The sequence below is a fragment of the Perkinsus marinus genome, assembly GCF_000006405.1.
Source record: "Perkinsus marinus ATCC 50983 genomic scaffold scf_1104296962766, whole genome shotgun sequence".
NCBI classification, from domain to species: Eukaryota; Perkinsozoa; order Perkinsida; family Perkinsidae; genus Perkinsus; species Perkinsus marinus.
Genome location: NW_003205333.1, coordinates 234,727 through 260,903, shown reverse-complemented (window position 1 = coordinate 260,903; position 26,177 = coordinate 234,727). Strand labels below are relative to the sequence as shown.

The 26,177-nt window shown below is 49.9% G+C and overlaps 8 protein-coding genes and 1 non-coding gene across 9 annotated transcripts in view; 7 read left to right on the top strand and 2 right to left on the bottom strand.

Moving 5' to 3' along the window:
* Positions 1 to 2,575, top strand: part of Pmar_PMAR014639 (hypothetical protein) — a gene marked incomplete at its 5' end in the record, with an annotated part of 3,997 nt that extends 1,422 nt beyond the window's left edge. Inside the window, 8 exons of the mRNA XM_002771561.1 lie at positions 425 to 572; positions 815 to 952; positions 1,182 to 1,259; positions 1,495 to 1,586; positions 1,628 to 1,723; positions 1,910 to 1,990; positions 2,042 to 2,228; positions 2,278 to 2,575. Coding sequence (XP_002771607.1) covers positions 425 to 572; positions 815 to 952; positions 1,182 to 1,259; positions 1,495 to 1,586; positions 1,628 to 1,723; positions 1,910 to 1,990; positions 2,042 to 2,228; positions 2,278 to 2,393 — 936 coding nt within the window. The 3' untranslated portion in view covers positions 2,394 to 2,575. The remainder of the gene's footprint in view (positions 1 to 424; positions 573 to 814; positions 953 to 1,181; positions 1,260 to 1,494; positions 1,587 to 1,627; positions 1,724 to 1,909; positions 1,991 to 2,041; positions 2,229 to 2,277) is intronic.
* An 870-nt stretch (positions 2,576 to 3,445) lies between these two features.
* Pmar_PMAR014638 lies at positions 3,446 to 3,517 on the top strand. Its single transcript has one exon. It is a non-coding gene; the product is annotated as a tRNA-Thr (tRNA).
* Positions 3,518 to 4,377: 860 nt separating this feature from the next.
* On the top strand, positions 4,378 to 5,548 carry Pmar_PMAR014637 (hypothetical protein; the record flags this gene model as incomplete). Its single annotated transcript, XM_002771560.1, has 7 exons — positions 4,378 to 4,555; positions 4,602 to 4,716; positions 4,762 to 4,885; positions 4,931 to 4,998; positions 5,046 to 5,178; positions 5,222 to 5,277; positions 5,326 to 5,548. The coding sequence occupies 7 exons, from the start codon at positions 4,378 to 4,380 to the stop codon at positions 5,546 to 5,548; spliced, it is 897 nt and encodes a 298-aa protein (XP_002771606.1).
* A 5,306-nt stretch (positions 5,549 to 10,854) lies between these two features.
* On the top strand, positions 10,855 to 14,074 carry Pmar_PMAR014636 (phoshoprotein 300, putative; the record flags this gene model as incomplete). Its single annotated transcript, XM_002771559.1, has 16 exons — positions 10,855 to 10,973; positions 11,015 to 11,126; positions 11,174 to 11,248; positions 11,297 to 11,409; positions 11,662 to 11,786; positions 11,830 to 11,907; positions 11,954 to 12,100; positions 12,184 to 12,254; positions 12,305 to 12,418; positions 12,593 to 12,776; positions 13,128 to 13,201; positions 13,254 to 13,316; positions 13,359 to 13,468; positions 13,512 to 13,629; positions 13,784 to 13,867; positions 13,913 to 14,074. 16 exons carry the CDS (start codon positions 10,855 to 10,857, stop codon positions 14,072 to 14,074), a joined length of 1,749 nt encoding a protein of 582 aa, XP_002771605.1.
* A 59-nt stretch (positions 14,075 to 14,133) lies between these two features.
* On the top strand, positions 14,134 to 16,883 carry Pmar_PMAR014635 (protein phosphatase 2C ABI2, putative; the record flags this gene model as incomplete). Its single annotated transcript, XM_002771558.1, has 17 exons — positions 14,134 to 14,270; positions 14,314 to 14,474; positions 14,520 to 14,660; positions 14,716 to 14,859; positions 14,919 to 14,997; positions 15,069 to 15,258; positions 15,352 to 15,428; positions 15,479 to 15,543; positions 15,590 to 15,698; positions 15,750 to 15,822; positions 15,869 to 15,954; positions 16,003 to 16,096; positions 16,164 to 16,257; positions 16,307 to 16,415; positions 16,461 to 16,541; positions 16,587 to 16,763; positions 16,809 to 16,883. Exons 1-17 carry the CDS (start codon positions 14,151 to 14,153, stop codon positions 16,881 to 16,883), a joined length of 1,875 nt encoding a protein of 624 aa, XP_002771604.1. The 5' UTR covers positions 14,134 to 14,150.
* Positions 16,884 to 17,077: 194 nt separating this feature from the next.
* Pmar_PMAR014634 (hypothetical protein) lies at positions 17,078 to 17,609 on the top strand (the record flags this gene model as incomplete). The annotated part of the gene is made up of 3 exons (XM_002771557.1): positions 17,078 to 17,272; positions 17,323 to 17,458; positions 17,503 to 17,609. The coding sequence occupies 3 exons, from the start codon at positions 17,078 to 17,080 to the stop codon at positions 17,607 to 17,609; spliced, it is 438 nt and encodes a 145-aa protein (XP_002771603.1).
* Positions 17,610 to 17,832: 223 nt separating this feature from the next.
* Positions 17,833 to 18,725, top strand: Pmar_PMAR014633 (hypothetical protein, conserved; the record flags this gene model as incomplete). The annotated part of the gene is made up of 3 exons (XM_002771556.1): positions 17,833 to 18,014; positions 18,060 to 18,262; positions 18,313 to 18,725. 3 exons carry the CDS (start codon positions 17,833 to 17,835, stop codon positions 18,723 to 18,725), a joined length of 798 nt encoding a protein of 265 aa, XP_002771602.1.
* Positions 18,726 to 19,449: 724 nt separating this feature from the next.
* Pmar_PMAR014632 (Creatine kinase B-type, putative) lies at positions 19,450 to 21,870 on the bottom strand (the record flags this gene model as incomplete). The annotated part of the gene is made up of 1 exon (XM_002771555.1): positions 19,450 to 21,870. The coding sequence occupies one exon, from the start codon at positions 21,868 to 21,870 to the stop codon at positions 19,450 to 19,452; it is 2,421 nt and encodes an 806-aa protein (XP_002771601.1).
* Positions 21,871 to 22,563: 693 nt separating this feature from the next.
* Positions 22,564 to 22,963, bottom strand: Pmar_PMAR014631 (hypothetical protein; the record flags this gene model as incomplete). Its single annotated transcript, XM_002771554.1, has 3 exons — positions 22,564 to 22,710; positions 22,757 to 22,878; positions 22,927 to 22,963. 3 exons carry the CDS (start codon positions 22,961 to 22,963, stop codon positions 22,564 to 22,566), a joined length of 306 nt encoding a protein of 101 aa, XP_002771600.1.
* Between the last annotated feature and the right edge of the window lie 3,214 nt (positions 22,964 to 26,177).

The window sequence follows — 26,177 nt, the reverse complement described above, 5'->3', positions numbered from 1 at the left end:
AAGTGAAGAAGGTCTGAGGTTTTGCCGACTTGCGCCTCAAGGTTTTGTGTTCACAAGTTTTGCTGTATTAGTGATCAGTTGGTTTGATTGCCAGATCGCCACAGATTTATCGTGATTCTCGTGTGATGAATGCTCACACTGATAACCTTGCATCGTGAGGAACAGCTAGTTGGTTCGAGATCGTGAGAGGTATAGTACTTGAACGTGGCTTTGCGCGGCTTTGCCCCTGTTCTTTCTTGCTGGTCACTTATGTTCTTTTTCTGCTCACTGATAGTTTGAGCTGACACACGGGACACCTTATGCCGACACCGAGTTCGGCGAGCTCCATGCCACAGTTGTGTTGGGAATCTTCACTAACCATGAACGGAATAAACTTGATGATCTGCCTGCGGGATCACCTGTCAAGTTGAAAGAGTGTTGATAGGTAGAGCTTTTGTACCTCACTATGGCAACCTCAACTGCGCAGAGCAATAGCCCGGACTTTGCTTCTACACTGCAGTTCTACTCTTCCTCGGCGGCACCACCCGTTCTGTCCAATCAGGATAAAATGGTCAATTTGGGCAAACGGGCAGGTAATACGAGGTCGGGTCCTTGGGAAGGCCCTTGTGGTTTGATTCAACGGTACAAGGCAACTTCATCGTGGAGTTGTATAGACCGCGAAAATGGAACGACCGTTGGAGAAGTATTCGCACTTGAGTAGTTCAGCGAGTTATAGTAGCTGAGGTTGTGTGGACTTCGCAATATAAATTTTAGTAGTACGCATAGTTTAGACAGAAGGGGGATGTAGAGTAGGAAGGCAGATTGCGCTGATCAGGTCAGAGCATACAAACTAACGCGCCAGTCGTCCTTGGTGCGATATCAAGTGCAATCGCTGGAGCTATGAATACCGTGAAGGATGCAGCATCAGGAGCTACTGGAGCATCGACGTCTACTAAGACAGATGGCTTGGACAGTAGGTTGGGGGTGTTAGACCCGCGTAGGTGTAGGGTATGGCAATAGTGTTACCTTCGGGCTGTGATAGCACATGGAAACCGTGCTTCTTGATAGCGAGATGGGAACACCTTGCACTGTTCAGTGGAATGTGCATGGCTAGGAGTTGTCGAGTTTACGGTATGAAAATATGTATTTTTCATAGCCCATCGCGTGGCTCCATTATGATGGAGTTATATTTTCGTTGTCAGCGTTCGATTTGGAGTTGGGAAAAGTGAAGAGTAGTGGACAACCCTCTTCGCAGAGTTCGACTGCCCCTAACGCATCAGGTAGTAAAAGTCATCCGTGCTTGTACGAGATAGCGCTCCACTGTTGGAATATATGTACGCTTTTCTTACCTGAGCTGAGTAGCTTGAATACGAATTCGGGTAGGAGAGTTCAGGAACGAACAAGAATTTCCCAAAACTTCTCAATAGTTTTATATTGTCACCAAAGCATGTGCATATTTCCCCTCACTGTAGCGCTCTGGGCTCGGGGTTCGCAAGGCTTATTTGTGCTCTTCAGCTGAGGAGAATGTCGGCCTCTTCTCACAGTGGACTAACTCAGCAATGCAGTCCGGTTCGCAAGCCTTCCGAGGGATGAAGCAACAGGCTACGGTGAGTATCATCTGTTCCAGTTCGAGCATCATTGAGATCAGGGTATCGCATCGACTCGTGACATGATAGGGAAGTTCATCATGTTGTTCGCTGCGGGCTGTATATGCATGATGTTGGCTCTGACGTTCCTACCAATGGTAGTACTGGTGCGTCGCCTTGTGGGTCTTCGGCTGAGCCTGACTAGGAAAGTCCCAACACTTCGCTGCCGATTTCTGTAAATCGTCACTTGGAATTTTTGGGATTTTTGAAATTTTACCCCCTCAAAAAAACTCTGTTTTGTGATTTTGTTTGTATCTAGACCTGGAGTCTCAACCTTCTTGTAGGTCGTCATCGCGCCACAGAAGTTCGCTCTCATGTTCACTGTGGGTAGCTGCCTGATTTTGGCAAGCTTTTCGGTGCTGAAGGTAAGTCGTTCTGACTCACCGTCCGTGTTGTTGTTATTTCTCATCTCCTAGGGGCATGCGGCTTTCATAGCTCACATTATGTCACCGGAGAAGCGCGTTTTCACGGCGGGTTATGTGGCTTCCCTGGTGGCGACGCTATATGGTGCTCTAGTGAGCAAGTCGTACATTCTCACGGTTGTTTTTTCCCTCGTTCAAGTGGTCGCTCTTGCATACTTCCTCGTCAGCTATATACCCGGAGGTAATACCCTTTCCGTGTGAGACAGTTCTTTCATAGAGCGTTGTATCAGGCACTCGGGCACTCACGATGATAGGAGGTGTTGCGATGTCAACAGTGAAGAATCTATTCTCTACGGGCGGCGGTTCGGCGTCGTCGAGCTCACAATCGAGCGGTCTACCGCTTTGAAGTGGGCCTTCAGTTTACTTTTGATAATGATGAACAATGTACATTCAATCGAGGAGTCTTCGGAACTGCTGCGTTTGTATAAAGCTGCATCGTGAATGCGGACGGAGGAGCTTATAGGATACTATCGTGTAGCTTTGATGGCATCGATACAGCAGTTGGAGTAACCACACTATTCTTCTCATAGTATTGATATTTTGCGTTGTGAATTGGAGTTGTGTAATGGTAGTATGAACAGCTGTTGGTTATATTATTTACAAGAAAGCAGTGCTGGAGCAGATCGAGCAATTGCAATTCGACAGAGTGTGAAGGTGCCAATGTTGCAACTGCGGGAAGGGCTCATGAATTGGAAATAAGCTTGTGCGGCTTACGCCTGAGTGACGTTGAAGCAAATGGGAGCACATCACTATGGTGGTGGTGGCGTTGGGCTTGCGGTAGTTATACTATTATGTTTTATCCGGCGTATCGTCTGTGGGTAGTGAGGATCTTCGGAGGGTCCAGGGGATTATTCTCTGGCTGTTGATGAGGTTAAGATGATTGGTAATATGTAAACTGGATGAAGTGATGAAGGTGGCAGCAACATCATCGAGGGCCACCTCCACAGTCATGAAGGATCTTACTACTAGTAGATTGCGGGACGGGATCCTCAAGAGATAGTTTCAACAGTGAGAGTATTCTGCATGGATTCAGTAGGAAAACTGGAACCGGCAAGTGTTGTAATCGGGCGGAGCGGCGTCACCTCGGTCTACTTCAATTTGTAGCGTCTCGGATTAATCCATGGCAACTACATGGATTTCGCTGACTTGCCGATTTCTCAGCTGATTCAATGTCGCCATCTGGTTTCGATTCATCACTGTGGGATATCCTCCAAAGACTCTATCAGCATCATCTAGATCAGACTACGCTCTCATGGTTTTCGAATACTCTTCAAGTCGGATTAGCCTGCTGGTTGGGTGTAAGTTTGATTATCTTGAAGTCAGCGATCGAATCACGATACTCGATCAGCATGATCTTAATTGATCGACACCGTCGTTGTGTCTTTAGAGGTATCCGAAGTTGGTTTAGCTTAGTCGTAGAGCGTCAGTTTTGTAAACTGAAGATCGGCGGTTCAGTCCCGCCATCCGGCCAAGTGTGGGTCGCATTGTGTGATTGCAGCAGTAGATTCTTCAAACACTCCATGAGTATGATCTCCATTGATCGACAGCTCGTGGTCTTCAAGGGTATTTCAAGCTGGTTTAGCGTAGCGGTAGAGCGCCAGTCTTGTAAACTAAAGGATGGCTGTTCGATTTCGACAGCTGGCTTGAACTAATCACGGTAGGAGATCTTTTGAATACTCGATCAGTATGATCTGTATTGCTCGATGCTCGCTTGGTCTTCGAGAGTATTTCGAGCCAGTTTGGCTCAGCGATGAGCCGGCTTAGAGCGTCAACGTTCCAAACTGAAACCCGAATGCATCTTGGGGAAACGAAGGCATACGGGATTTCACGGATAAACTATACGAGTCGGAGTTGGCAACGTCGTTTCGGAGGGCGATCGGATTCGGCACTTCTTTTTCGGATGGAGCTGGAGTCGGCCAAGAAGTGGTAGTATCACGGCCGTCCCGCCTCGGCGATGGCAGAGACTTCCCTCTTTGGGTGCGTTACTTTTATCGTTTTAGTCGCCCCTACCAGCAGAACCTCCATGGGATGTGGTGACCTTGCAGCAGCTCGGGGAAACGAGCCTCAGCTACAGGGGCTGATTAAACGCTGGAGATGATAATACTGATCGGATGATAGAAATAATTGAGAATCAACATGGAGAGTGAAGAATCATTCCAAGGCAGTTTTCAAGAATGGTGTTCAGTACTCATCTTGTATGCTTGCCATCTACATTACTGTCAGCTCGGTTACTACAGAAGTTTATATGGCGGTTAATCTCAGTGCTGAGTTCAGTAATGAAGGATATAGTGATGCTGAATTAGAGGGTTCATTTTGTCATTATAGTGATAATGTCTCACCAGCAGCACTCCTCAGCGCTGTTGGGCTTGGAGGATCCAGAAAGCCTAATACCAGGTCTCCTTAAGCTCAATCTTGGAGGAAGCGAAGTGGAGGACAGACCGATGAAGGAAAATATCGAGGGAATGAAGGATCCTCCTAAAGGAACTCCAGAGTTCGTCCCAAAGCCAGGTGAGCTGATCGTGTCGTTACAGGCTAGATCGAAGGCGGACGTTAGGTTTTGTGGTGAAGACAATATTGGAGAAATGCACCAATGGAGTGGACATGCAAGCGCGGGATGAGAAGGGAAAGCCTCTCGCAGAGTTCTATGTGAATGTTTGCTACGACTACAGGTAAACGACTTGCCTCCATCCAAAAAAAATGTCGTACCTGCTCAGAGTTTTACCACCACAGACTCGGGAGGGCAAACCGACTAAGGAACTCGAAACCGCATTCATACCGGTCTCTATAGGTCAGCGCCGTGAGGATATGAAAGCAACCGATAAGGCCATCGGGAAGCGCGTAGGATTTTTCTTCTGCCGCTGTGAGAAAATCGTCTCGACGCAGGTTCTCGTGGATGTTGTTGTTCACACAGATGTGATGGTAAAGGCCAAGGACGACGTCCAATTCAAGAGGTACCGAGTAGTTCCCTCGGAAAGCATCTAATTGTTGTTGTTCTTAGGTTTGTTGCCTTGCTATGTCTAGACCGGTTGATCGACTTAGAGAGGATGATGGAGGCATACAATCGTGAATTCGAGACCCCGACGGAGGACCAGGTGAAAGGCATCCATACAACTCTTTCTGCAGTGCACGGGGTAGGTCATTTTCGGTTCACCGTTTCATCGTTCTTTGCTTCAGGCGTCAGTAGCCGCCCTTCGCTTCCGTGAGGCAGCGCTGGAGCTCCCCAAGATATCGTATTACTACGTGAGCTGACAACGCCTTAGACTTCGGTTGCTCGTCAGGTACAAGGCCGGCAAGCAGCCTTTATCCCACGTCCTGCAAGCCGATGCTGACCCCAACTTGGTCAATGCTATGCCCTCCACGGAGAAGGAGGCTGGAAAATCCCCATCAGCGACACGTTCGCCTGTTGAGCAGAAGCCGCAAGCGTTGATTATGCCGACTAGAGGATCTTCGGAAGGTGGTGATTTTTTATTGCGTGAACGAAAGACTGTGAGGCTGCAATAGCCCGACTGAGTGTTGGTTTTGCGTTATAAGTTATACACTAGGGAGAACACGAAACGATAAGATGGGCGAACAACTATGAATGGAATATCAATATGTTCACTTGCCATCAATATGGTCATTTGCTCCCTGTCGGCTCAAGCCGTGTGAAGCCATGCAAGAATCGCTGTAATGCAGCGCTGAGTGAATCAAAACCTAGCCATGGGCCGAGGCCGAGTGAGTCTGCGTCGAGCTTGGCTTGTCTCCTCATCCGCCTCTCTGGAAGGACTATGTGATGACCTTGGCTCGCCTCGCCCGGTTTTGTTCGTTTCGATCGCGGCACTCGATCGGGTAGAATGACGGATATCGTTTCGCTACCAGTACACCTCGGTTGTACGCAATCATTCGGGGCATCCTCGCTGTCAGAAGTGCATGCCAGAGCAACAGTGTCGCTAGAGTTGGAGGTTGGACTCACCCCAGCGGCATTGAGCATTGAGGCAATCAATAGACTGGCTCGCACTTCTGATGCTGCACTCGAGTCGCGGTAGCCATGCACGCGTCTATGGAGCCTTGAGGTGCTCACCGAGTCGCCGTCATCCGTCTCAGTGCTCCCTGGTGGGGACTCCTCATCGAGTGCCTCTAAGGGGGCTTCAATCATACTGAACATTGCAGAACACCGCGGGCATCGAATGGTGTCTCCGCTGTAAGACGTTTGCACTCCTTGCTCGACCGTGAAGGAATAATCAGCATCATTCGAACCAAAGGGAAGCGCCGGAGGTGGTGGAGTGTTAATGGCAAATACTTTAGCTCGTACTGGTACGGGTGAGTCTAGAGATTTCTCCTGCAACGGTAGGGCTTCGTACCCCGAAAAGAAATCTATCACGGCTTGGTCTAAGAGAAAACAAGACATGCCTTTGAAGCACGAAGCGTCAGAATACCTCGAGTCCTGATGGGAGATGGCGTCCCGCCTCTACGATGGGTTTCGCTGAAAACTGTACTGGTCGTAGACATATGAGAGGCCTGTCAGTAACGTCGCCGATATCCGCGATACACAACACATGAACAGTCTCGATAAATGGTAGCGTGACGAAGGCCCATGCGGTGATCGCAACAACGTCATGACTTTCTTCGGCGCCGCACTGGCGTGGGGGGCAAAGGGACGACGTGTGTGGCCATTGAAGGACGGCTGAGTGTCGACCGGCGGTTGGAGGAAGTAGAGACTTCTGCTGAAGGTGCTCGGGTGTCTTCACTCCCCCATATGGAGCTCAACCACGCCGATGCCGTGTCCATGTAACTGTTCGTCTCGTCAGCTGCTGCAGGTTTTTCCCCGTCCAGCTTAGCCACTCTCGTTCTATCACGTGTGGATGCTGACCTCTGCCGGGACCCTTCGCCAAGGCCGTCACCGAGATCTTCAGCATCCACTCGTTCCTCTATAGGCGTTTCCGGGGGCAAATCTAGTCCGATTCTCTCTGCAAACGACAGGTGATTCTTGTCCTCACCAGAGGGCATAATTTCAGCGTAAGATTTCTCATCAACTGCTGCCACAGTCGTTCCTTCGTCGACTCGCTTGAAGTCATCACCCATCGCCTCAACGAACCAGGCCGGCGGCGTTGCAGGCGCGGCGAGCCCATCCAGTATAGTGCATGGCACCCCAGTATCGACCCCAGCCACATTTTGTGTTTGGACGCTGACTTTTGCCTTCAATGGCGAGCGTGTGAGAGTATACGGAGGAGGAAGGGTCGAGTCGTAGGCCGCATCCCCCCACACACGAGTTTGCATAGACCTCCCCACTCCACCGCCTCGTCCTGCTGAAGTTCGATCCAATAGGGGTGGGGGACCCATATCGAGAGACTTCGAAGTATAAGTGTCTTCTGCAGTGTTCGAGGTTGCTGTTGTTTGAACTCCTCTGGCTACACTGGGCTTAAGTCCGCCCTCGAGGGTCTGGGCACAGGCCCTGGCACGATCCTTATTCCCCAACTGAGCTATCTCGTCTACTATACACTTCACAACATGCGGAAAGACCTCCCATTGGGCCTGAGGAAAAAGGGTCGGTGGCAAGGCGGCTATCAACCTACCGCTGTGTCGGGGCCCATGTGGTCGATGTAGGCCAGCTGGTGCTCAGCGAGCTTATTGGCGATTACGATGATTCGCAGCATGAGACTGCATAGTGGTGGCGAGAGCGGTGATAGGACCTGGGGTATGTACTGGGATAGTTGCTCCCAGTCTCGGACTTCCCCCAGTATATGCGTCTTCGTGTGGAACACTAAAGGGATGGCTGAGGACATACGGAGTCGGACAACTGCGTAGAGAAGTTCACCGTGTTGCCAACGCAGAAGGAGACCGGTGATAGTTTATGTTGCATGTCGGCAAAGCCTCGCGATGAACTGAGTAGAAGCAGTTATCGGCACCGCCTTCTGTTGAAAGCTGAAATAGAATTTGGTAGAACGATCGGCTCTTGCCCGCCTGGACCTGAGAGGACTAAGCTAGGGCGGGAAAAAAAGGTAAACTCACCACGTACTTGTTGCCACTGGGGCCTGGTCCTTCTCGCGAGATGATGAGAAATACCGAGAAACCGCTGATGTGATCTGTGTCACCCCTGTCGTCTCGGGTCCGTCCCCTAGCTCTGGGCTGTTGCCACTTGTTAGTCTACGCTGAGTTGGGTTCCTCTCAGGAGGCGGCGAGGCACCCCATAGTCCGGAAACCCACGTGGTGACCATGTCCGAGTATTTGTCCACGGTCTTCTCGTGCCACGGTGGTTCATCGAACACGTGCTTATCTTCCCGAAAAGAAGGTTCGAGAGGCAGTGGGGCCTCAGCAGCTTCCGAAGATGAAGGTCGTCGCTGCTTCGGCCCATCGGTAATTCTATCTTCCCGAGGATTCTCTTGCCCGGCGCTGACGGCAGCAAACGTTACTGCTTGTTGTAGTTCCCGACTCCTAAAGTTACTATCATGCTTCCTCTCCACCCTAGCAGTACGCGGCAATGGTTCTACTCTGTTGGTCACTGAGCTCTCTCCTTTCGGTCGAAGGACGATACCCAACGGCTTCTGGCCTTGCTGAGGAGACCTAGTACGTCCCCGTGCTGCTACCATACCTAGCAGGACCGCATCGCTGTTGGCGATTTCGACGAAATTTTCTGCCGTTTGCCGTTCGCTGACCAGGCTGGACCCCTCGCGCCCTGTATCAGCTCGATGAAGTCCATTGTTTATGCTGTAGTGCAAAATAAAATTCTCCGACTTTTCTCCTTCTTGTCTGGCCAAGCTCTGATATCCGCAGGTCATTTTTCCCTCCACCACAGATCTATTTTGGAGGTGCTCAACTGCTCTCTCCTTCGTCTGAGTACTACCCACGGGCGCCCCTCCAACAACGACCGGGTCGACACCAATGCTACGGGTGGCCGGTACTGAGGACACCCCTACGGTCCGAGAGGGCTTCCTCCTCTGACTGAACCGGAGGTGACATCGTCGACATGGGAGATTGGCCTGTGACTCAGCCGCTTGCCTCGGTCGTACTGTACTCTTAGTATTGACCCCGCGAGTAGATTTGGGTGCCTCCCGAGGTGCGCTGTTCTGTTCGAATAAGTGCTGATTATCTCCTCTCCTCGGTGTTGGGGCTTGTGACTCCAGACTGTCGAGAGGATCGCTACTGCTACAATTCACAATCGCCTTGGGCTTGAACCGCCCTCTCTTACTAACTTCATAAGGAGCAGTCTGGACACCGCGAGCTACTCTAGCTGGTAGTGCTGCCGCAGCTCTCTCAGCTGCTACTGTAGCGGTCTTCCGATGATGACATACTATGACCATCTCGTCTACGATGCACTTGAGTACACAGGGAAAGATCTCCCACTGAGCCTAAGGGGAGAGTCGATGACATCGAGTCGGTTCAACTGGTGGGCTTACTGCTGTGTCCTTGTCGAGGACCCTGATGTGATTCAGCTGATGCCACGCGAGTCGCTCAACGACTTCCATGAGACGCAGCATGAGGGAGCACAGGGGCGGTGCCCTACGACCTAGCGCTCGGGGGATGTACCGGGCGAGCATACTCCAGTCCTCGGGGTCGTTGTTGGGGGTCGACGTCATGGAACGATGGGCAAACCGGATGAGAAGCGGCGAAGCGTTGGTGGCCGCCCGAGATTGACAACGCAGAAGTGTTGGGTGCAATATCAAGCTATGGACTTCATCGGATGTGTATAATTCTGTTTCGGTGGAATTAAAGGCGGCGGCGAACGGAGAAAATCCTTTTTCGGGCGCGCCCATTTTCCACTCGTCGGGGTGGGTGAGACCTCAACCATGTGAAAGATATTTTTAGATTCTCCTAGATGCGAGCGGCCGGATATCACTACGCTGTGTAGGTGCGGGCGGCCTCGGACCTCTCGAGAGGACACTTGCCGTTTCCAATAGGGAGAGTAGCCAAATTCTTCCGCGTGCGGTACGTATGATACGCGGACGTTTGGGTACGGCGAGCTCACCGTGGCTTTATCAAGAAGAGTGAATAAAACCATTGAGGGTAGCACTTGTTGCTGAGACGTCTTGGGTGGACTCAGTCGCGGAAACTCACAAATCAGCGATTGACGTTTTTCGGGGTAAGGGGAGACAAAGGAGTTCAAAGGCCTTGGGTTCAGGAGGTGACTTTATGTTCACTTATAATCATATTCATAGTCGTAGTAGGAGGAGACGACGTGTGCTTGTACGGAGCGTTGACATACGAGAGGTCATAGCTTTCTACTACTAATTCCTTTTGAGAGCCGTTCAAAATGAGTCGGCAGGTAGTGGGTGTTTGATGGTGTTTACAGGGGGAGGAAGTTGCTATGCAGATGGTATCATTCAATCCCTGACTAGCGAGCGGCTATCGTTTACTCTGCAGATTGAGAAAGGTTCGAATAGGGATTAGAATGTCGCAAAAAACGCCCAATGGGCTTCTGGCTTCTAGTAGGATGTTTACACTAGTTGATCAGACCTCACGACAGTCCACTTAGTGGACATCAGTTATGCAGCTCCAGTAGGGTTGTAGGATTGAACAGATATGCAGCTGGGCTGTATAGGTAGAATTTGGGAGTGACCACTACCGAAGAGACTCAGAAAAGGGGGGGGGGATTCCTCACTAGGGTCTTTTTGAGCTGGTTTTTTCTAGACCATGGTTTCTTAGGTGTCCTAAGTTAGAGCTATACTAGAGGTCTAGGGTAGCAGGAGGACACCTCATCCGTCCTCGTGTTGTCTCGGTTGGAACTACATGTGTGGTATGATACTATTACTGATTCTCTACTGGTGATGTCGATTTGGTGTTGTGTGAGAAGTGCTAAATTCGAGGCTTTACTGTACAGTCGCACTGTTCCTATGTCGTCCAAGGCCAGTACGACAGCTAGCAACGGCGGCTCATCTGCTGGCAGTCGGGCAGGTGAGAAGGGCCACCATTCGACTCACCGTAGCCGTCATCAGATTCGGGAGCGGAATAGGTGGGTACGCTGCATAGGTGAGGGCCTCAGCGTCCTTGCAGGGAAGTGGCCGCCCGCGCCAATGCTGAACTTCGCAATGAAAAGCTGAAGACTCTGGATAAGGACGCTCTGAATAAACTCGGCATTCTACGGAATGCTAATATGATACAAGCCGTACGCCTCCTAACGTGTAAAGCGATTTGGCAGCTCCTCTGTGGCAGACCCTTGCGGTAGACTACCAGTTCCACGTGGATACGCCGGTTCCTGATTCGGGCTTCAAGGTCGTTCCCATGGAGGTAAGTGAAGGAGGAGTGGTATAAAGGAGATCTGTATTGCTATTATAGGTATCCACACAAGAGCTGTCTAAGTTCCGATATACCTTTGGCGCCCTCGAGCCGGTCACCTCTATTGTGGATGAGGCCAGGCTGGGCTTTATTGATCTCATCGACCCTACCATGTACGTAGAGAGGATGCTGTGCAGCTCTCGTCTTGGCGCTGCTTCTCTTCATAGAATATTCAATCTCGATATTGTTGAATTCTCGAGCGGTGGACAATTTTCGTTCACTCGTTAGCTCTGTAGAGTAAGTAGATGCGAAGGTTCGAATGCTGAGTAGGATGTCGGAAACCACGCACAAGGGCTTAGATAGACCACTGTTGGGCAATAGCGCGTTTTTGTTGATATTTATATAACATTTGGCACACACTGTAGGTATGCTGCATGCAAGCCTTTGTCGGGTTCGGACCGAGCTAAGCTGGACCCTGAGGACTTGGCGCTACTCTCGTCGAAGCCCCCAGAGAACATCTCTCTCAATTCGCTCATCGGGAACAGCACAGGTAATGGTGATGATGATTTGCACGCATGCACAAATGTCATCAGAGACACCCGGGGTCGATACGACTGCTGTTGGGAAGGTGACTTCGGTTGAACCACCGGAGTCTCGGGAGACGAGCCCAGGTGAGCTCCTGCCCTCTACTCCTCGTTTACTTTGATTTCTATTCAGCGGCCAGCACAGTGTACACTGCTCACTTCTTGAGGCGACCTAAGATCATGGCGAACGACATTTTCCTGGACACTGGACACGATAGAGTCACTGAGGTGTTGGAGTTGCAGAAAAAACAGCAGAAAAAGAAGGCTGAGAAAATCGATGGTAATTTCGAATCATTGTCGAAGTCGTGATGAGCGGAATCAGCAGTAGTAGCATGCTAGTTGGTAACATTGATTTTTTGTTAGTCCCAACAGAGCGGGAAGTAGTTGATGTAGCTGAGAAGTCCTTTGAGGAGGCTAAGGAGGTAGATGCTGAGGTGAGCGTCTTGAGATGACGGAGTGAGTCTTGGCTATAGCGTCCTATCAGTTTGGTAAAAGTCGTCTACTTTACCACCCTACGTTCAAGCGGAAGAAGCATGTGAAGAGAGTCCTACCACTCCTTCCTAACATCGACCTCTATCTAGAACATGATTATATTCAAGTAGGAGTTTGGAGTCTGTTTCAGAAAGTGTGGGGGGAAAAATATGCACATGGTCAACTTCGTGTGTTGGTGACAAAATGCAATTTTTACACCTTACCTGAATTTTGTTGCAGTATTTGTGAAAACTTGTGAGCTCATCCGAGGAAAGCGAAGATGTAGTAGAGAGGAGTTCAGGTTAAGTTTGACGAGCCCCCTGAAAGTGTCATGCCGGGAAGTAACGGCAACCGGAAGAGAGCTGGCAGTACTGGGGCTTCGTCGTCCAGCGCAGCACCGCCGCCGCCGCCTTGGACGGGTGCGGTCCTTCGCAGAGAGGGGAATAGGGACAGCGATTCTGAGGATGAGGATGTTGAATTCGGATGTAGGTCTTCCTGGTGTGGTATTCAGAAAGCTCAATTTCAAGTGGAAATCACTGAATTTAGACATCATGGAAGTTTACAGTATTCGGAACATTGCCACTCCTCATCACCGCGAGTGTGTTCCGTATTCCCTATACTCTTCTTTTGTCATTTATTACGGTATTAGAATAGTCTTCAGTGTATCAAAAAAGGTAAATTTCAAGTGGAAATCAGTCAAATGGAGTGCGCAAATTTACACGTTGTCGGTGGAAGTTTGCCATATCCGGTCTTTTGCCGTTTTCCATATCCCAAGGAACGAGATGTGTCCGCATTGCTCATACATTTTTCACACTAGTAGTCTTGAATGCGCTCAGGTCCCCAGTTTGGATACTACCAGAAGCCTGAAAGTGCGGATCCGAACGCACTTAGTGACACTCCTCTGGATAAGGTGAGAATAACCCCTTGTCCACCCGCGCGGCGCTTGAGTCGATGCCTGTCAGGGCCGATCGTTTGTCTGGTCCAACGAAGGGCAAATAAGGCAGAAAGGAGACGAGGAAACTGAGGTAGTGTTTTTCCACGAAAACGAATTTGTCATATCCTCGTAGTTTTTATTTTACGTCCCCTCGGCTAAGGACAAGCCGGCAGTGTATGGCCCTATTGGTCCGAAGATGCTCCTAAGGAAGAAGCAGAGCGCTGGGTTCGGTGTGAATGGGAAGTAGGATGGGGACTGTCGTCTGTTTATAGGAGTTCCATTTCAGGCGGCGGTCGAAGGTCAGGATAGAGTCTCTGCCCAGCCGACCGCGGGATGCTGCTGAATCGGAGGCTAAGGACCTGAGTGCTTGGTTCAAGCGACCTATTACTGTTGAGGAAGCCCGAGTAAGATGGGGGCGTGTAATAGAGCAGCGAGGTGTCTCGTCCCTGTAGACAGCGATTGTGAGTATCCCGGGCCTTCTGTGGTACATGGTGTTGATTCTGTTGAGATTTCTATAGTTGGTGAATAGCGGGTTGGGGGTATTGGTGATGCATTCAGGCGTACGTGTCGACTTCCAAAGGCGCCCCGGAGGAGGAGGAAAAGGCTGAGAATACGAGCAGTAAGAGAAGGAAGACGGACGATGTACGACCGTCAAGTTGGCCTAAGTCGTGGAAAGGTTCGTCTCAGAGTTCCCCAGCGAATAAGAAGCGACGGAAGGGAGATGAAGAAGAGGATGAGGAGAGCTCGTCGGAGGAGTCTGATAGCGAGTCTGGTTCGAGTGGGAGTAGTGGCAGTGATGATGATGATGACAGTAGCAGCAGTGATGAGGCCTCTGACGAGAGTGGTTGAATGTATCCTTGCTTCGATTGAGTCTGTTGCTTCTTCGGAGGGGCGCTCGTTGTGATCGTAGTTGCGGTTGGTCCATATGTCTACTACTGACACTGCATCGATGGTGGGCCCGGCAGAGCCCACAGAAGAGTCGAGTCCGCCTCCTACTAAGCGGGTTAGAGTGTCAAATGAGGAAGCCCCAGAGAAGCAGACCATGGTAGCAGTCGCAGCTACCTCCATGTGGTAGGAGTAGTCTTCAGGTCGATGAAGACGACGCTGTGGCCCCGACGAGGCCATCGTCCCCGACAGTTGCTGATCTGCCGATCAAATTCGGTTCGACGCTGCCTGATGGGACTTCGGTATATATGGAGGCCGGAGAGGGATGGTGGATGTGTGTGGTCCCGGGGAAAGATCAGTGGACGTGGGTGAATGGGGTGGTTTGACGGCGCTCATGAGGATCACCCAGGTTCAATCCCGGGCTGGGTTCTTATTTTAACGCACAAACTCAAGTGCTGACTACGGAATCTGTAGAATTAGCCAATTCAAATGAAGCTGCCGAGATGCCCTCGTCTGAGGATGGAGGAGCCCTGAAGGGCCGAATTAAATTGTAAGGCGAGGCGCGAGCCAACCTCAGAATCGCTGAGAGCTGATCATGTCTGCAGTTACTCCCCACAGCGCCATTTTGGGTATATCACCGTTGTTGGATCGCCTGAGGGAGCAGAGGAAAATGAGGAGGATGAAGACACTTCAGCCAGCCAGGACGACCTCTACTTCAACCGACGTGATTTACTCGATGCCAATGAGATGTGAGTGATTAGAGTGTCGATGAGATTAAGAGGGGGAGGAGGAAGGTGTTCGTTCCTAGAGAGAAGTTGGATACAGGGATGCCAGTGACCTTCGATATAGCCGAGGATAATGGTCAGTTCAGCGCAGTGAATGTTAAGGTAGTAAGATGGATGTGGGGGGGGGGGGGGGGTTCGATGCTAGCAGTATGGTTGAGAGGCAGTCTTGGTAGGTTCGTACGGAGGAGCCCACGGGGGAGTCTCCCACCACGACTGGGGATGTGAGTATGACAGCTGGAAGCAGTGATGAGGCGGCTAAGGAGGGGGAGAAGGAGGAAGAGGATGATGAGGAGGAGGATATTGAGATTGACGTATGGCAGAACATTCGAGGGCACTATGGTCAACGGCCGAACCCCCAGAAAGGTCAGTCGATCTGATGACAGGGGGACGCCTGAGATAGAATCGAGTATAGGGAAACGCATACAGGGAATCCTGGGTGGCAAGGTGGACCTTTAGGTGTAGCCCTCTGTGAGGACCGGTATCTGGAGAAGAAGCGCCTGCCAGTAGCCTCACTCCTCCCTGAGGGAGCTGATGTGAGTTTGGTCTAGTAGTTAACCAGCTCTATCACGTCGTCCTTCCTCAGGAGACCTACGCGTGCGGCATCATTGGTGGGGTCCTCGATGGTCACGGAGGGCAATGCTGTGTGGAGTAGATGGAGGCCTTTGGAGCTGGGGTTCGCATTGGCTGCTCTTAGTTACGTATCGCAGCATTTATTCCGGAATATCGCGGCTCAGCTGCAGAACACTCCGCGACAGCGGAAGGAGGGTGGGCCGGGGGAAATGAAGAAATTGGAGAAGTTCGTGGTGGGTCTGGAGAGGAGGGGAAGGAATGGTATAATATGATCATCATTTCAGAGGAAAGGATTCGAAGTGACTGAGCATAACTTCACGAGCAGCTTTGGCAAGAAACGGAAAGACACCAGTGGATGTAGTTTGGGTAGTGAAAACTGGGTGAGAGTAAATGAGGTCGTCAGGCACTGCATGTGTTGTGGTGTTCTATGGACCTAACCTCGAGGGGGAGCTGAGCTTGATGACGGCGCACTTGGGGGACACTCGGGCGGTAGGAGCCCTGGGGCGCTCTCGGTGTAGGTGAATTTGGTGTATGTAGGTCCTGTGTCGTGGTGGGAAGGCAGTGCAGCTGACACAGGATCATAAACCGGATAATGATGAGGAGCGAAAGCGAATTGAAGCACTACCAAAAGGTGAGGGTTGGGTCGGGGAGGAGGAGGGAGGATGATGGTAACTTAGGAAAAGTGTGGCAAGTAGCAGGAGTATGGCGCGTGGTGAAGCAGGATCTGCGAGGCCTTCAAGGACTGGCAGTATCCCGGGCATTCGGTGACTACCAAATGAAGGAACCCCAAGCGTGAGAAGGGTGTCTTCTCATGGATAGGAGTAGCTGTCTTGTCTCGAAGGTACGTTAGTGCGGAACCTGAGATCGTCACTACACCCATAGACTTCGACCAGGATGAGTTCGTTGTGGTGGCGACGGACGGCATCTGGGATAAAATAGACAATGAAGAGGTGAACCTTGAGTGACGTCGTTCGGGAGCCGTATGAGGCCCTCAGGTGATAAGCTACTTGAGGAAGTACAGGGCGTTGGGCAAACTGGACGAAGGTATCAATGACCTTATGGAGATCGCGGAAAAGGTGAGGAGAAGGTCATGCAGTTGTAGGGATGTATTCATCTGTCAGCGTGGTAGCGAGGATGACAAGACATTACTGGTGTTCTCAATGGACTGGCGACCGTCTCCAGAGCCCCCAGAGGAGGGCTCGGACGTGGACACCGAGGAGGAGATGGAGCTGCCTCCGATGACCCAGGATGCTATACCGGCGATGACCCCGGATGATGATGTTACACCGGACGATGATGTGAGATCGGCTGACTATGAAGGAGGTAGAGTCGGTTGTTCTCAGTCGCTGCCTATGGAGACACCCTCCAATGCTGGAGTACTTGCCGATATCGATGATATAGATGATATGTTCGCCTAACGTATAATGCACGATCCTTCCCTGCACACAGGGCCGGATACAGTTGTACCATTTCCTGATGGATAGAGGCTTTTGTGTTATTGCAGTGAAGTGGGGGAAACGCCCGGACGCAGAAATCGTCTTGAATGAGCGATCCGTCGGCGAAGCGAGCGAAGGCTGAGTCCCACGCGAGAGAACCAACACCAATCTTAGGGATGGCGCATCCCTGTCTTGACGCCTTGGTTGACCTGAAGGCTATGATGGCGAGTGCTCGTGGACGTATCATTCGGGAGAAACGCTTCTCGGCGTGGGCCAGCGACCCTGGGAATGTATCCGAACTGGGAAAGATGGAGATAACTCCTGCGGAAAGGTCTGGGATGAGATTGGTATCGGCGCTCGGGTTGAAACCAGTGAGTTGATGGCAGACCAGACAAGAGCTGTGGTACAGTGGTCTCTGCAGGCGAGCAGCGCAGTGCCGGCTGATGCCGTGGACGATGGGATTCCCAGGGTGTCCTTCGTGGTGAGCTCACAGGTTGCAGTGGATGAGGTCGAGGGAGCTGGCTTCGGCATGGTGGCGAGGGAGGACTTGGAAGCTGGTAAGGGCCTTTTCAGTCCTGTCGCATGGTATCATGATGTACAGGTACGCTCATTCTCATGGATCGACCCGTGGTCTCGGTGATGGACCAGAAGTTGCTCTCGGAGGACATCACTGATACGACGGCTGTGGCTGCTGCTTTGATAGAGTGAGTGTGACTGACCTTCTTAGTGACGTGGCCCTACTGAGCCTGACTTTTAGGATGTATCCGACGATTGGTTCCCTCCCTGGTGAGGTCCGAAATCTCCATCCCTTACGGGAATTGCTCGACGAGTCCACATGGCAGGCAGCATTGACCGATGCAGCCCGTCTTAACTCCATGGGTTTCTACACTTTCCCAGAACTAGTAGGAAACAACGGCGGTCCAACGTAAGCATGAGCCCTCAGGCCGCATCCTATGAAGATCATAACCGCTACCTCACTGGAACTGCTGTGTACCCGGTTGCTTCGATGTTCAACCACTCGTGCACGCCAAACGTTACAAGAGCCTCCCTTGGAGACCTCACGTGGTTCCGGACGTGTACTGATGTCAAGCGAGGCCAAGAGCTGACCATCTCGTGAGACGACGGATGGTCCTCTTAGTGACAACTCATTTTGATCAGTTACATCGGCAGCGATTTGCTCTGTGAGCCGAAAGCTGTTCGACAAAAGCACCTCGCACGAGACTTCAGCTGTAATTGTCCAGCTTGCACTAAGGAAGACGACGATGACTCGGTTGTTATCATGCCATTCACCTTGCAAGATCGGTTGCAGTTGAAGGTGCTCGAGCCGATGGACCGTCTCGAGAAAACTGCAGAGCTCTTAGGTGAGGACAGGAGCGTAGCGTTTAGAGTCTACTTAGCAGATGTTTCTCAGAGTCTCAGAGTGGCGACCGGCGGTTCCTAGCTAAAGACTGTACACACATTATGACGGAACGCTGCCGAGCTCTGCTCGAGATCGGACAGTTTCAGGCCGCCGCTGACCAGTGGAGTGGCGTTGTGTCCTTTTGCCAAAGTCATCTGCCTCCCAACGATCCCTACCTTGCTGAAGTGGCAATCAACTACGTGTTCAGTCAAGTCCTCGCCATTGCTACTAGTGAAGACGAGCAGCATGAATCGACGATAGACTGCCCTGTTGATATTCGACTGTGTCTCGAGTTGGCCTTTGGGCCTTTTAGTGCTATCAAACCATTCGTAGTCGACGAGATTCGAGCACTGGTATCGCCAGTAGTTGGCGAGGATAACGTTACTGATTGGTTACAGCAAATGCTGAGCATAATCGACCCCTGACGTCAAGCCTGTTGAGTTTTGTCAGCAACCACGGCGCAGCATAACCCAGAGGGAGAACCCCCCAGAGATGGGAGCCTCTTGGGCCGTCTAGGACGGTGTCGTGATGACCTTATTAGATCAGAAATTGGCAAGGCCTTCGAACGGTGTGGGTTCGCTGACCAGCTTCCACTTCGCATCGTGGAAACAGACGTTCGGAGTACTTTTTGTGTCCACATGTTAACTCACACAATAATCCTCCGCAAGTACTGGGAAGTAGATAGCACCAAGAGAACTGGTTGGAGGCGTTGTACCGCTCCAGAAGCTGTCTCACGAGGCAGTGATCATCCCACACCGGAGACTATTCATACAACAATTACAACTCTGCCATCATCTGTATCCCAGACTCATGAATGTGTAGTTATCTCCATGACCATGCACACAACTTACTTAGACTTGCTTCCCTATCCAGTGTGTTATCACATGCCTGTGGACGATAGTGAGATGAGGACGCGCGTTTGTAGTAAGAATCCGCGTTGTGGCAGGGTTTCTGGAGTATTCTAGTTCTTCTCGATTTTCGCCTAGACTCTACGCCGGAGAGTTCGGCCGTATGCGAGACTGTAAAGAAACTCAATGCAAGTTCGAACAAAGACAACAGTTATCAGTCATCATCACTATTTATAAACGTCTTGATAGTGATAGTTGAAAGTTCATAACTCATCAGTATTTACAGCTAATGAAGACACAATTAGTCAGACGTAGGAAGCTGTGCCTCGAAAGCAGCTGTATCGCCCTTCTCCAATGCCTGTTCCATTTGGACGATCTTCGAGCATCCAGAGATCATGATGTTCACGAGCTCGACCTCAGACTTGCCAATTCTATCACTATTGGAGATGTCCCAGATACCACCAACACTGGCGCTGTCAACTCCAGCACCACCACGAGCTTGAAGGTGCAAGGATTTACAGATATCCTTGAAGTCGGGCCTAGCTGAGAGTAGTGGGACCTTCACCATGACAGATGCACGAAGACCAGTGCCAAGGTTGCTTGGACATGTGAGGACGTAACCGAGATGATCATTATGCATGAAGTCGTAGCCTTCTTGCTTAACAACCTCCTGCACTTTGTTAACTGCATCACAGAATCGAGTGAAAACAGTTTTAATGTCGGCACCCTTCTGCATGGATATGATTCTCATGTGGTCTTCTTCATTCACCCAAACTAGGAAGTTCTTCTGATCGTTGGCAAAGATACCACGAGCATCCGGCCAGTGTCGGCCCATACCAGACGACAGTAAAAGAGTAGAGTCAGGCTCTTGGAAGAGGAAGTGATCTTCACGCATTTGATGCTCCTCAGCGGCACTCATTCCCCCAGGCTTCTCAGGATAGCTATCCGAGCCAGCAAGCGGATAGTAGTCACCAGCCAGGTCTCCACCCAAGGCTTTCAGTGCCTTAGTTAAGACTCTCTCGACCTCTCTCCTCTCTTCTTTGGTGCAAGATGGTGGAAGTCTAATTCCACGCACACTGCGACCCGTCCTCACTCTAGTGGATATGACGTAGTTTTGAGAGGGATCAATTGGAGTATCGAGGAGTTTGGTATAGTCTAGATCAGTGGGGTGCTTGGCATCAGGAGGGTAACCACCATGGCGTTGGTCGATGACAGGATCGAATAGCTCTTTGAAGACCTCGTAGCTCTCCTCATCACCAGCTACCATACCGACTGTTTTTATCATAGGATGCCCCTTGTTGTCCATCCCGGTTTTGATGCACTTCGCGAGGCTAACTCCGTTCGGCGTTTTCTTGTCTTTTAGTTTGGCATATATCTCAGGATCAGCCTTTAACACGTCGGCCATGACACTATGATGCTCAGAAAGGTCTGGCATGTCAGCTGGGCAATCTTCATGGGGGAATCCAGGGAACTCGTCGTCGCCGAGGCCAGGCATGGTCGAGTAGTCAGGGTGATCACCAGAAGACGATTTGGTGCTGGCGGGTTTGAGTGCCTCGAAAGCAGCTGTATCGCCCTTCTCCAATGCCTGCTCCATCTGAACGATCTTCGAGCATCCAGAGATCATGATGTTCACGAGCTCGACCTCAGACTTGCCAATTCTATCACTATTGGAGATGTCCCAGATACCACCAACACTGGCGCTGTCAACTCCAGCACCACCACGAGCTTGAAGGTGCAAGGATTTACAGATATCCTTGAAGTCGGGCCTAGCTGAGAGTAGTGGGACCTTCACCATGACAGATGCACGAAGACCAGTGCCAAGGTTGCTTGGACATGTGAGGACGTAACCGAGATGGTCATTATGCATGAAGTCGTAGCCTTCTTGCTTAACAACCTCCTGCACTTTGTTAACTGCATCACAGAATCGAGTGAAAACAGTCTTAATGTCGGCACCCTTCTGCATGGATATGATTCTCATGTGATCTTCTTCATTCACCCAAACCAGGAAGTTCTTCTGATCGTTGGCAAAGATACCACGAGCATCCGGCCAGTGTCGGCCCATACCAGACGACAGTAAAAGAGTAGAGTCAGGCTCTTGGAAGAGGAAGTGATCTTCACGCATTTGATGCTCCTCAGCGGCACTCATTCCCCCAGGCTTCTCAGGATAGCTATCCGAGCCAGCAAGCGGATAGTAGTCACCAGCCAGGTCTCCACCCAAGGCTTTCAGTGCCTTAGTTAAGACTCTCTCGACCTCTCTCCTCTCTTCTTTGGTGCAAGATGGTGGAAGTCTAATTCCACGCACACTGCGACCCGTCCTCACTCTAGTGGATATGACGTAGTTTTGAGAGGGATCAATTGGAGTATCGAGGAGTTTGGTATAGTCTAGATCAGTGGGGTGCTTGGCATCAGGAGGGTAACCACCATGGCGTTGGTCGATGACAGGATCGAATAGCTCTTTGAAGACCTCGTAGCTCTCCTCATCACCAGCTACCATACCGACAGTTTTTATCATAGGATGCCCCTTGTTGTCCATCCCGGTTTTGATGCACTTCGCGAGGCTAACTCCGTTCGGCGTTTTCTTGTCTTTTAGTTTGGCATATATCTCAGGATCAGCCTTTAACACGTCGGCCATGACACTATGATGCTCAGAAAGGTCTGGCATGTCAGCTGGGCAATCTTCATGGGGGAAGCCAGGGAATTCATCGTCGCCGAGACCAGGCATGGTTGAGTAAGCAGGAGCCGCGCTTCCGTTCAACTGATTGTTGCCATTAGCCGGTTTCTTCGGCGCAGTCTTCTTGGCACTCGAAGGTTGCGCATCTGCGAGAACAAGACCCTCAGTCGAGCATGCCGTAGAAGACGACAACTCTTCACGAGCGAACTCCGTCGTTGGCAATCAGGAGGAGGCATCAGATTCAACTCACTTCTCTTATCAATATATGTTGCCATGAATGTGAGAGGATTTGATGGCCTTTCAGTGAGAAGCTGCTGGACCATCCCTTGTAGGAACTGCTGAACTTGGAAGTCGTCGAGATACTTCTTCGCGTTCAGAGCGGCTTGATGTCGAGTTTGGCGCTGGGATTTCCTGAGAGGGATCGACACACGTCACTGTGCGAGTCCGTGGAAGGACTATGCGATCTGTATCTAGCATCACTCGCAGCTTAGCTGATAATAGTCCGCAGTGAGTAAGGAGATTGATAAATGGGAGGAAAATGTAGGAAATACTATGCAAGGAGATCTCGCTATGTACAATATGGCGAAACACTCTGCTGGAAATATACGAAAGACCGCAAATGCGTATTCGGAGTGAATGCAGATGAAGAACGTATGCAACACACGAACAATGGGGCTGATGGGACAGGAACGAAGCCACCATTTTTCGGTGATCTCTGTTAACAAGATCGATCCGACCAGCGTCTTACTTTTGTTTGGCTTGAGGGTCAGTGTGGTTAAACGAGAGAGACAACTCAACGGTAGGTCCTCCAGCCAAGTTATGGAGGATCACCGACTGTTTCTGTTCACCAACCTCTCGGAACTGATGAAGGGATACTTGACTGCTGCCGACCTGACCAGAACCGTTACAAGAGTGTGAGGGAGAGGGCTGGACTGACCTGAGTGAAGAGGTCGACTTTACAGGATTCTTGGGAGTCCGAAGGAAAGCGCAAAGGCTCGTTTAAGCGCAGAGGAGCTTGACGTCTGGTCTCGCCAACTCTGATAGACAAGTAGGCTTTATCTGAAAGGGGCAAACTGCTTCTGTGAAGAGGCAGCCGTCACGACATACCGGGTACGTTGGTTGCATCGGTCACTGTTATATCCATGATGAATGCACAAAAGAGTTATGGGACGCAGGAGGCGACTAACACGGGAGGGAAAACGTTCTGAAGAACTGAAATGGCAGGATACGAGCTCGAGAGACGGTGGACTCAGGAGAATTGAGACTTTTGTGGCATCCTGCGCTGATTGCGCGCTCGCCTTTATAATCGATCTTACAGAGTTCTGAGCCGGACCGTCAACATGAGCAGGTCTAGTCCCTTATCACTTGCTCAGCGGGACAAGATAAGTCAATACGATAACTAGGGAGCAGCAGATAGTCGAGACGACAAGAGATAATTTGTCAGCGGCTGCAGATCAAGGTAACTGGCCTTGATAGAAGTCAGGTCATCAAATCCCGGGCGAGTGGCGATTCCTCCGTTGTCGACAATTTCTAGTCGTTCGCAGAATCGACCCGGAGCGTCCGTTTTCGACAACCTCGACAACCTGTCGAAAACAACTTTAGCTAATAAAAACGACAAGCTGTCTAAACTGCCGCTGTGCAGCGACATATGCGACTTTCGACACTTACTGTCGAAATTTGAACGGTCAGAAGTTGTCGAATATACTCGTTTTTTCGGCAACGTTGTCGAAAGTATGTTACACCTTACTATGTGTGAATATGGACAACTTAATTACGACAATCATTGTCGAATCCGATAAATGAGCTTAATAACGACAACTAAGTGTCGAAATAACGAATGATCTCAATTTCGACAAGTTGTCGATGATACGCTAGTTTCCGGTGAATCCTAAAAAGCCAGCAGTTGACTAAAAAACGGCGTAACGCCTGTATTTTACCAAACCCGAATTTAACCAATACAAAACCGCGCGCCAATATAATCGATAAAAAGGGTAATGTTTAAACCAAATCGGAATTTATATTTTTGTCACGATTTTTTCCAAAATATTGCTAATGTTCATTTCTAACTCGAAAACACAATCCTGGAAGAAATACTTGCATATGATTGGTAGCTAAGTTGGGAATAAGTTAAGTATTCTGATCCGAAGGTCGCTGGTTCGATTCTATGTTATTCTTTCTCGTTAGGACTCTTGATGTTTCTTGCATATGCGGTAACTTGTTGTTTTTTAAACTGTTTCTTCTGTATTTGCAAATGAGCGAACGATGTTTCCCCTGCGTAGTGGGCTTTTTCTTTGTTTTTTTACCTACGAACTAGCTCACAAGCTTAATTAGTTATCCCCGACTATGTGTTAAGTGGTCTTGTTAGAGACTGGTAGTGAGACTGAGATCTTTAGTTAGGAGTCCGCATACTGTATCATCTGAGATCAATCGCAAATGTCATTTTTATCTTCTTGAACGAGTCGCGTTTTTACAGTGTCAATTAATAACTTATTAATAATGCGCTATTAACAATACACTGCGCGTGTACAACGGGCGTGTGACTTGCTTAGAGACAAGTGGACCGTAACGGACTTATCGCAAGCGACACGACGCGGTGAACTCTCAAATCAGTGCGAATAGAACGACAAACGCGATTACCACGGTACCAGTGATAAGCTCTCAAACCATGCTATAGCAGCACAGTAGAGATCTATTCACACCCAGATAAGTCATCCCATAAGGACTAATAACTCAAACCGTGCCCATTAACCGATATATAGCTACCATAGCGTACTAACAGTCTAAGGGAATCGATACAACTAGTAATACATCCCAGTACCAATGTATAACCGTATGACTGCTAGAGATACGGATAACCTTCATACCCACCATATGAAGTCCCTATCCAATCTGACAGTGATCCTGCAGAATCAACTGCCTATCGGAATACAGGTCGAGATACGACCGTAAGACTCCGAAACAATTGGAATAACAACACGTAAAAAGGAGACAACCAGGGCATAAGCGCACGCCCGGCGTCACATCCGCACAGTATCGAACCCGCGCTACCGCGCAACACGTTCACATTATCATAATACTGTCGCTACGACAGTAACGACAGTGTCGTACAACGCGGGTAGGTCCCTCAGCGACCGTCGCTGGGACAATGCGCCTACTTCACAATGTGAAGTTCACATCACACAAATCTCTAGCGAAAATTATTGGAAGTAGACACGCGAATAATCTTGGGAATTGCTAGCGCGACGGACTTACCGGGCAGTTGCCAATTGCCAACTAGTAGATTATTGCTGTAATATAGGTGCAGGACTCCTGCAGCAGGAGTGGACTAGTATTTCATTATTCATTTACGTAGTTATCTAGTTTGAAACGATTCAATGCTTCGAGCGGCTGGAAAGCCCAATTTAAGCTCTGAAATAATAAAAACTTTTTATTAAGGCAGTTTATTTATTTTTATCGAACCAAGGCAATATACTTTTTATTAAAAAGTATATTGCCTTGGTTCGAACCCTATACCGTTGCACTTACAAACACGAAACTTAACCACTGAACCATACACTCTACATAACAAGAACTTTTTAAGTGTTCTCCATGGCGACCTGTTATTGCCTCAACGTTCCCCAAGCGATTGGGTAAAATAATGCTAATATATATTAATAGATTAAAATGGCGCGCGGTTTTTAGTTGGTTAAAATCGGGTTTGGCTAAATTCGAGCGGAGCCAAAAACGGCTCCAGTAGCTTTCTCGCTTGCCTTGACAATCGATTTTGCTCTCACGCGAAGATGGCATGCTTCGGACCCTCAGTGTGGATTTCAAGATTTTTTTGGGGGGGATGGGGGTACCAAAGCTGTGCTGTGACAGCACAGCGATAGTCGATGTCCTGTATTTTGGGATCGGCGATTCTCACTGAGTGGCGATTATAGAACTTGGCAATAGTCGTACGGCACGACTCGTACCCGACTTGATCAAAGTTTGATCATCAAACTGAGGATGAGCAAATTGGTAACTGGTGTTTGATGGTCACGGGTTGCAGTAGCCCGCTCCACGACATCCCCCACATCGGTGGGATTAGGAGGCAACAGTCTACGGCAGTACCCTTGGTCTAAGGGTACTGCCGTAGACTGGTAGACGTAGACTGTTAGTCTAAGGGCCTTAGAGCGTCCCTCTTTCTCCCCTTTTCTGTTCGGCTGGTTATAGTCGATAAACGGTTCACCAATGGCTCATATAATCTACCGTGTCTAACGTGTATTATTCAGTTTCCACTCCAAAAAAGCTGCCCCATGATCCATGATGTTCGTTACTGTAGTGTCAAATCTTGTTATGTTGAGGCATAATCGTATGAAATTATGTTAGCATTCTTT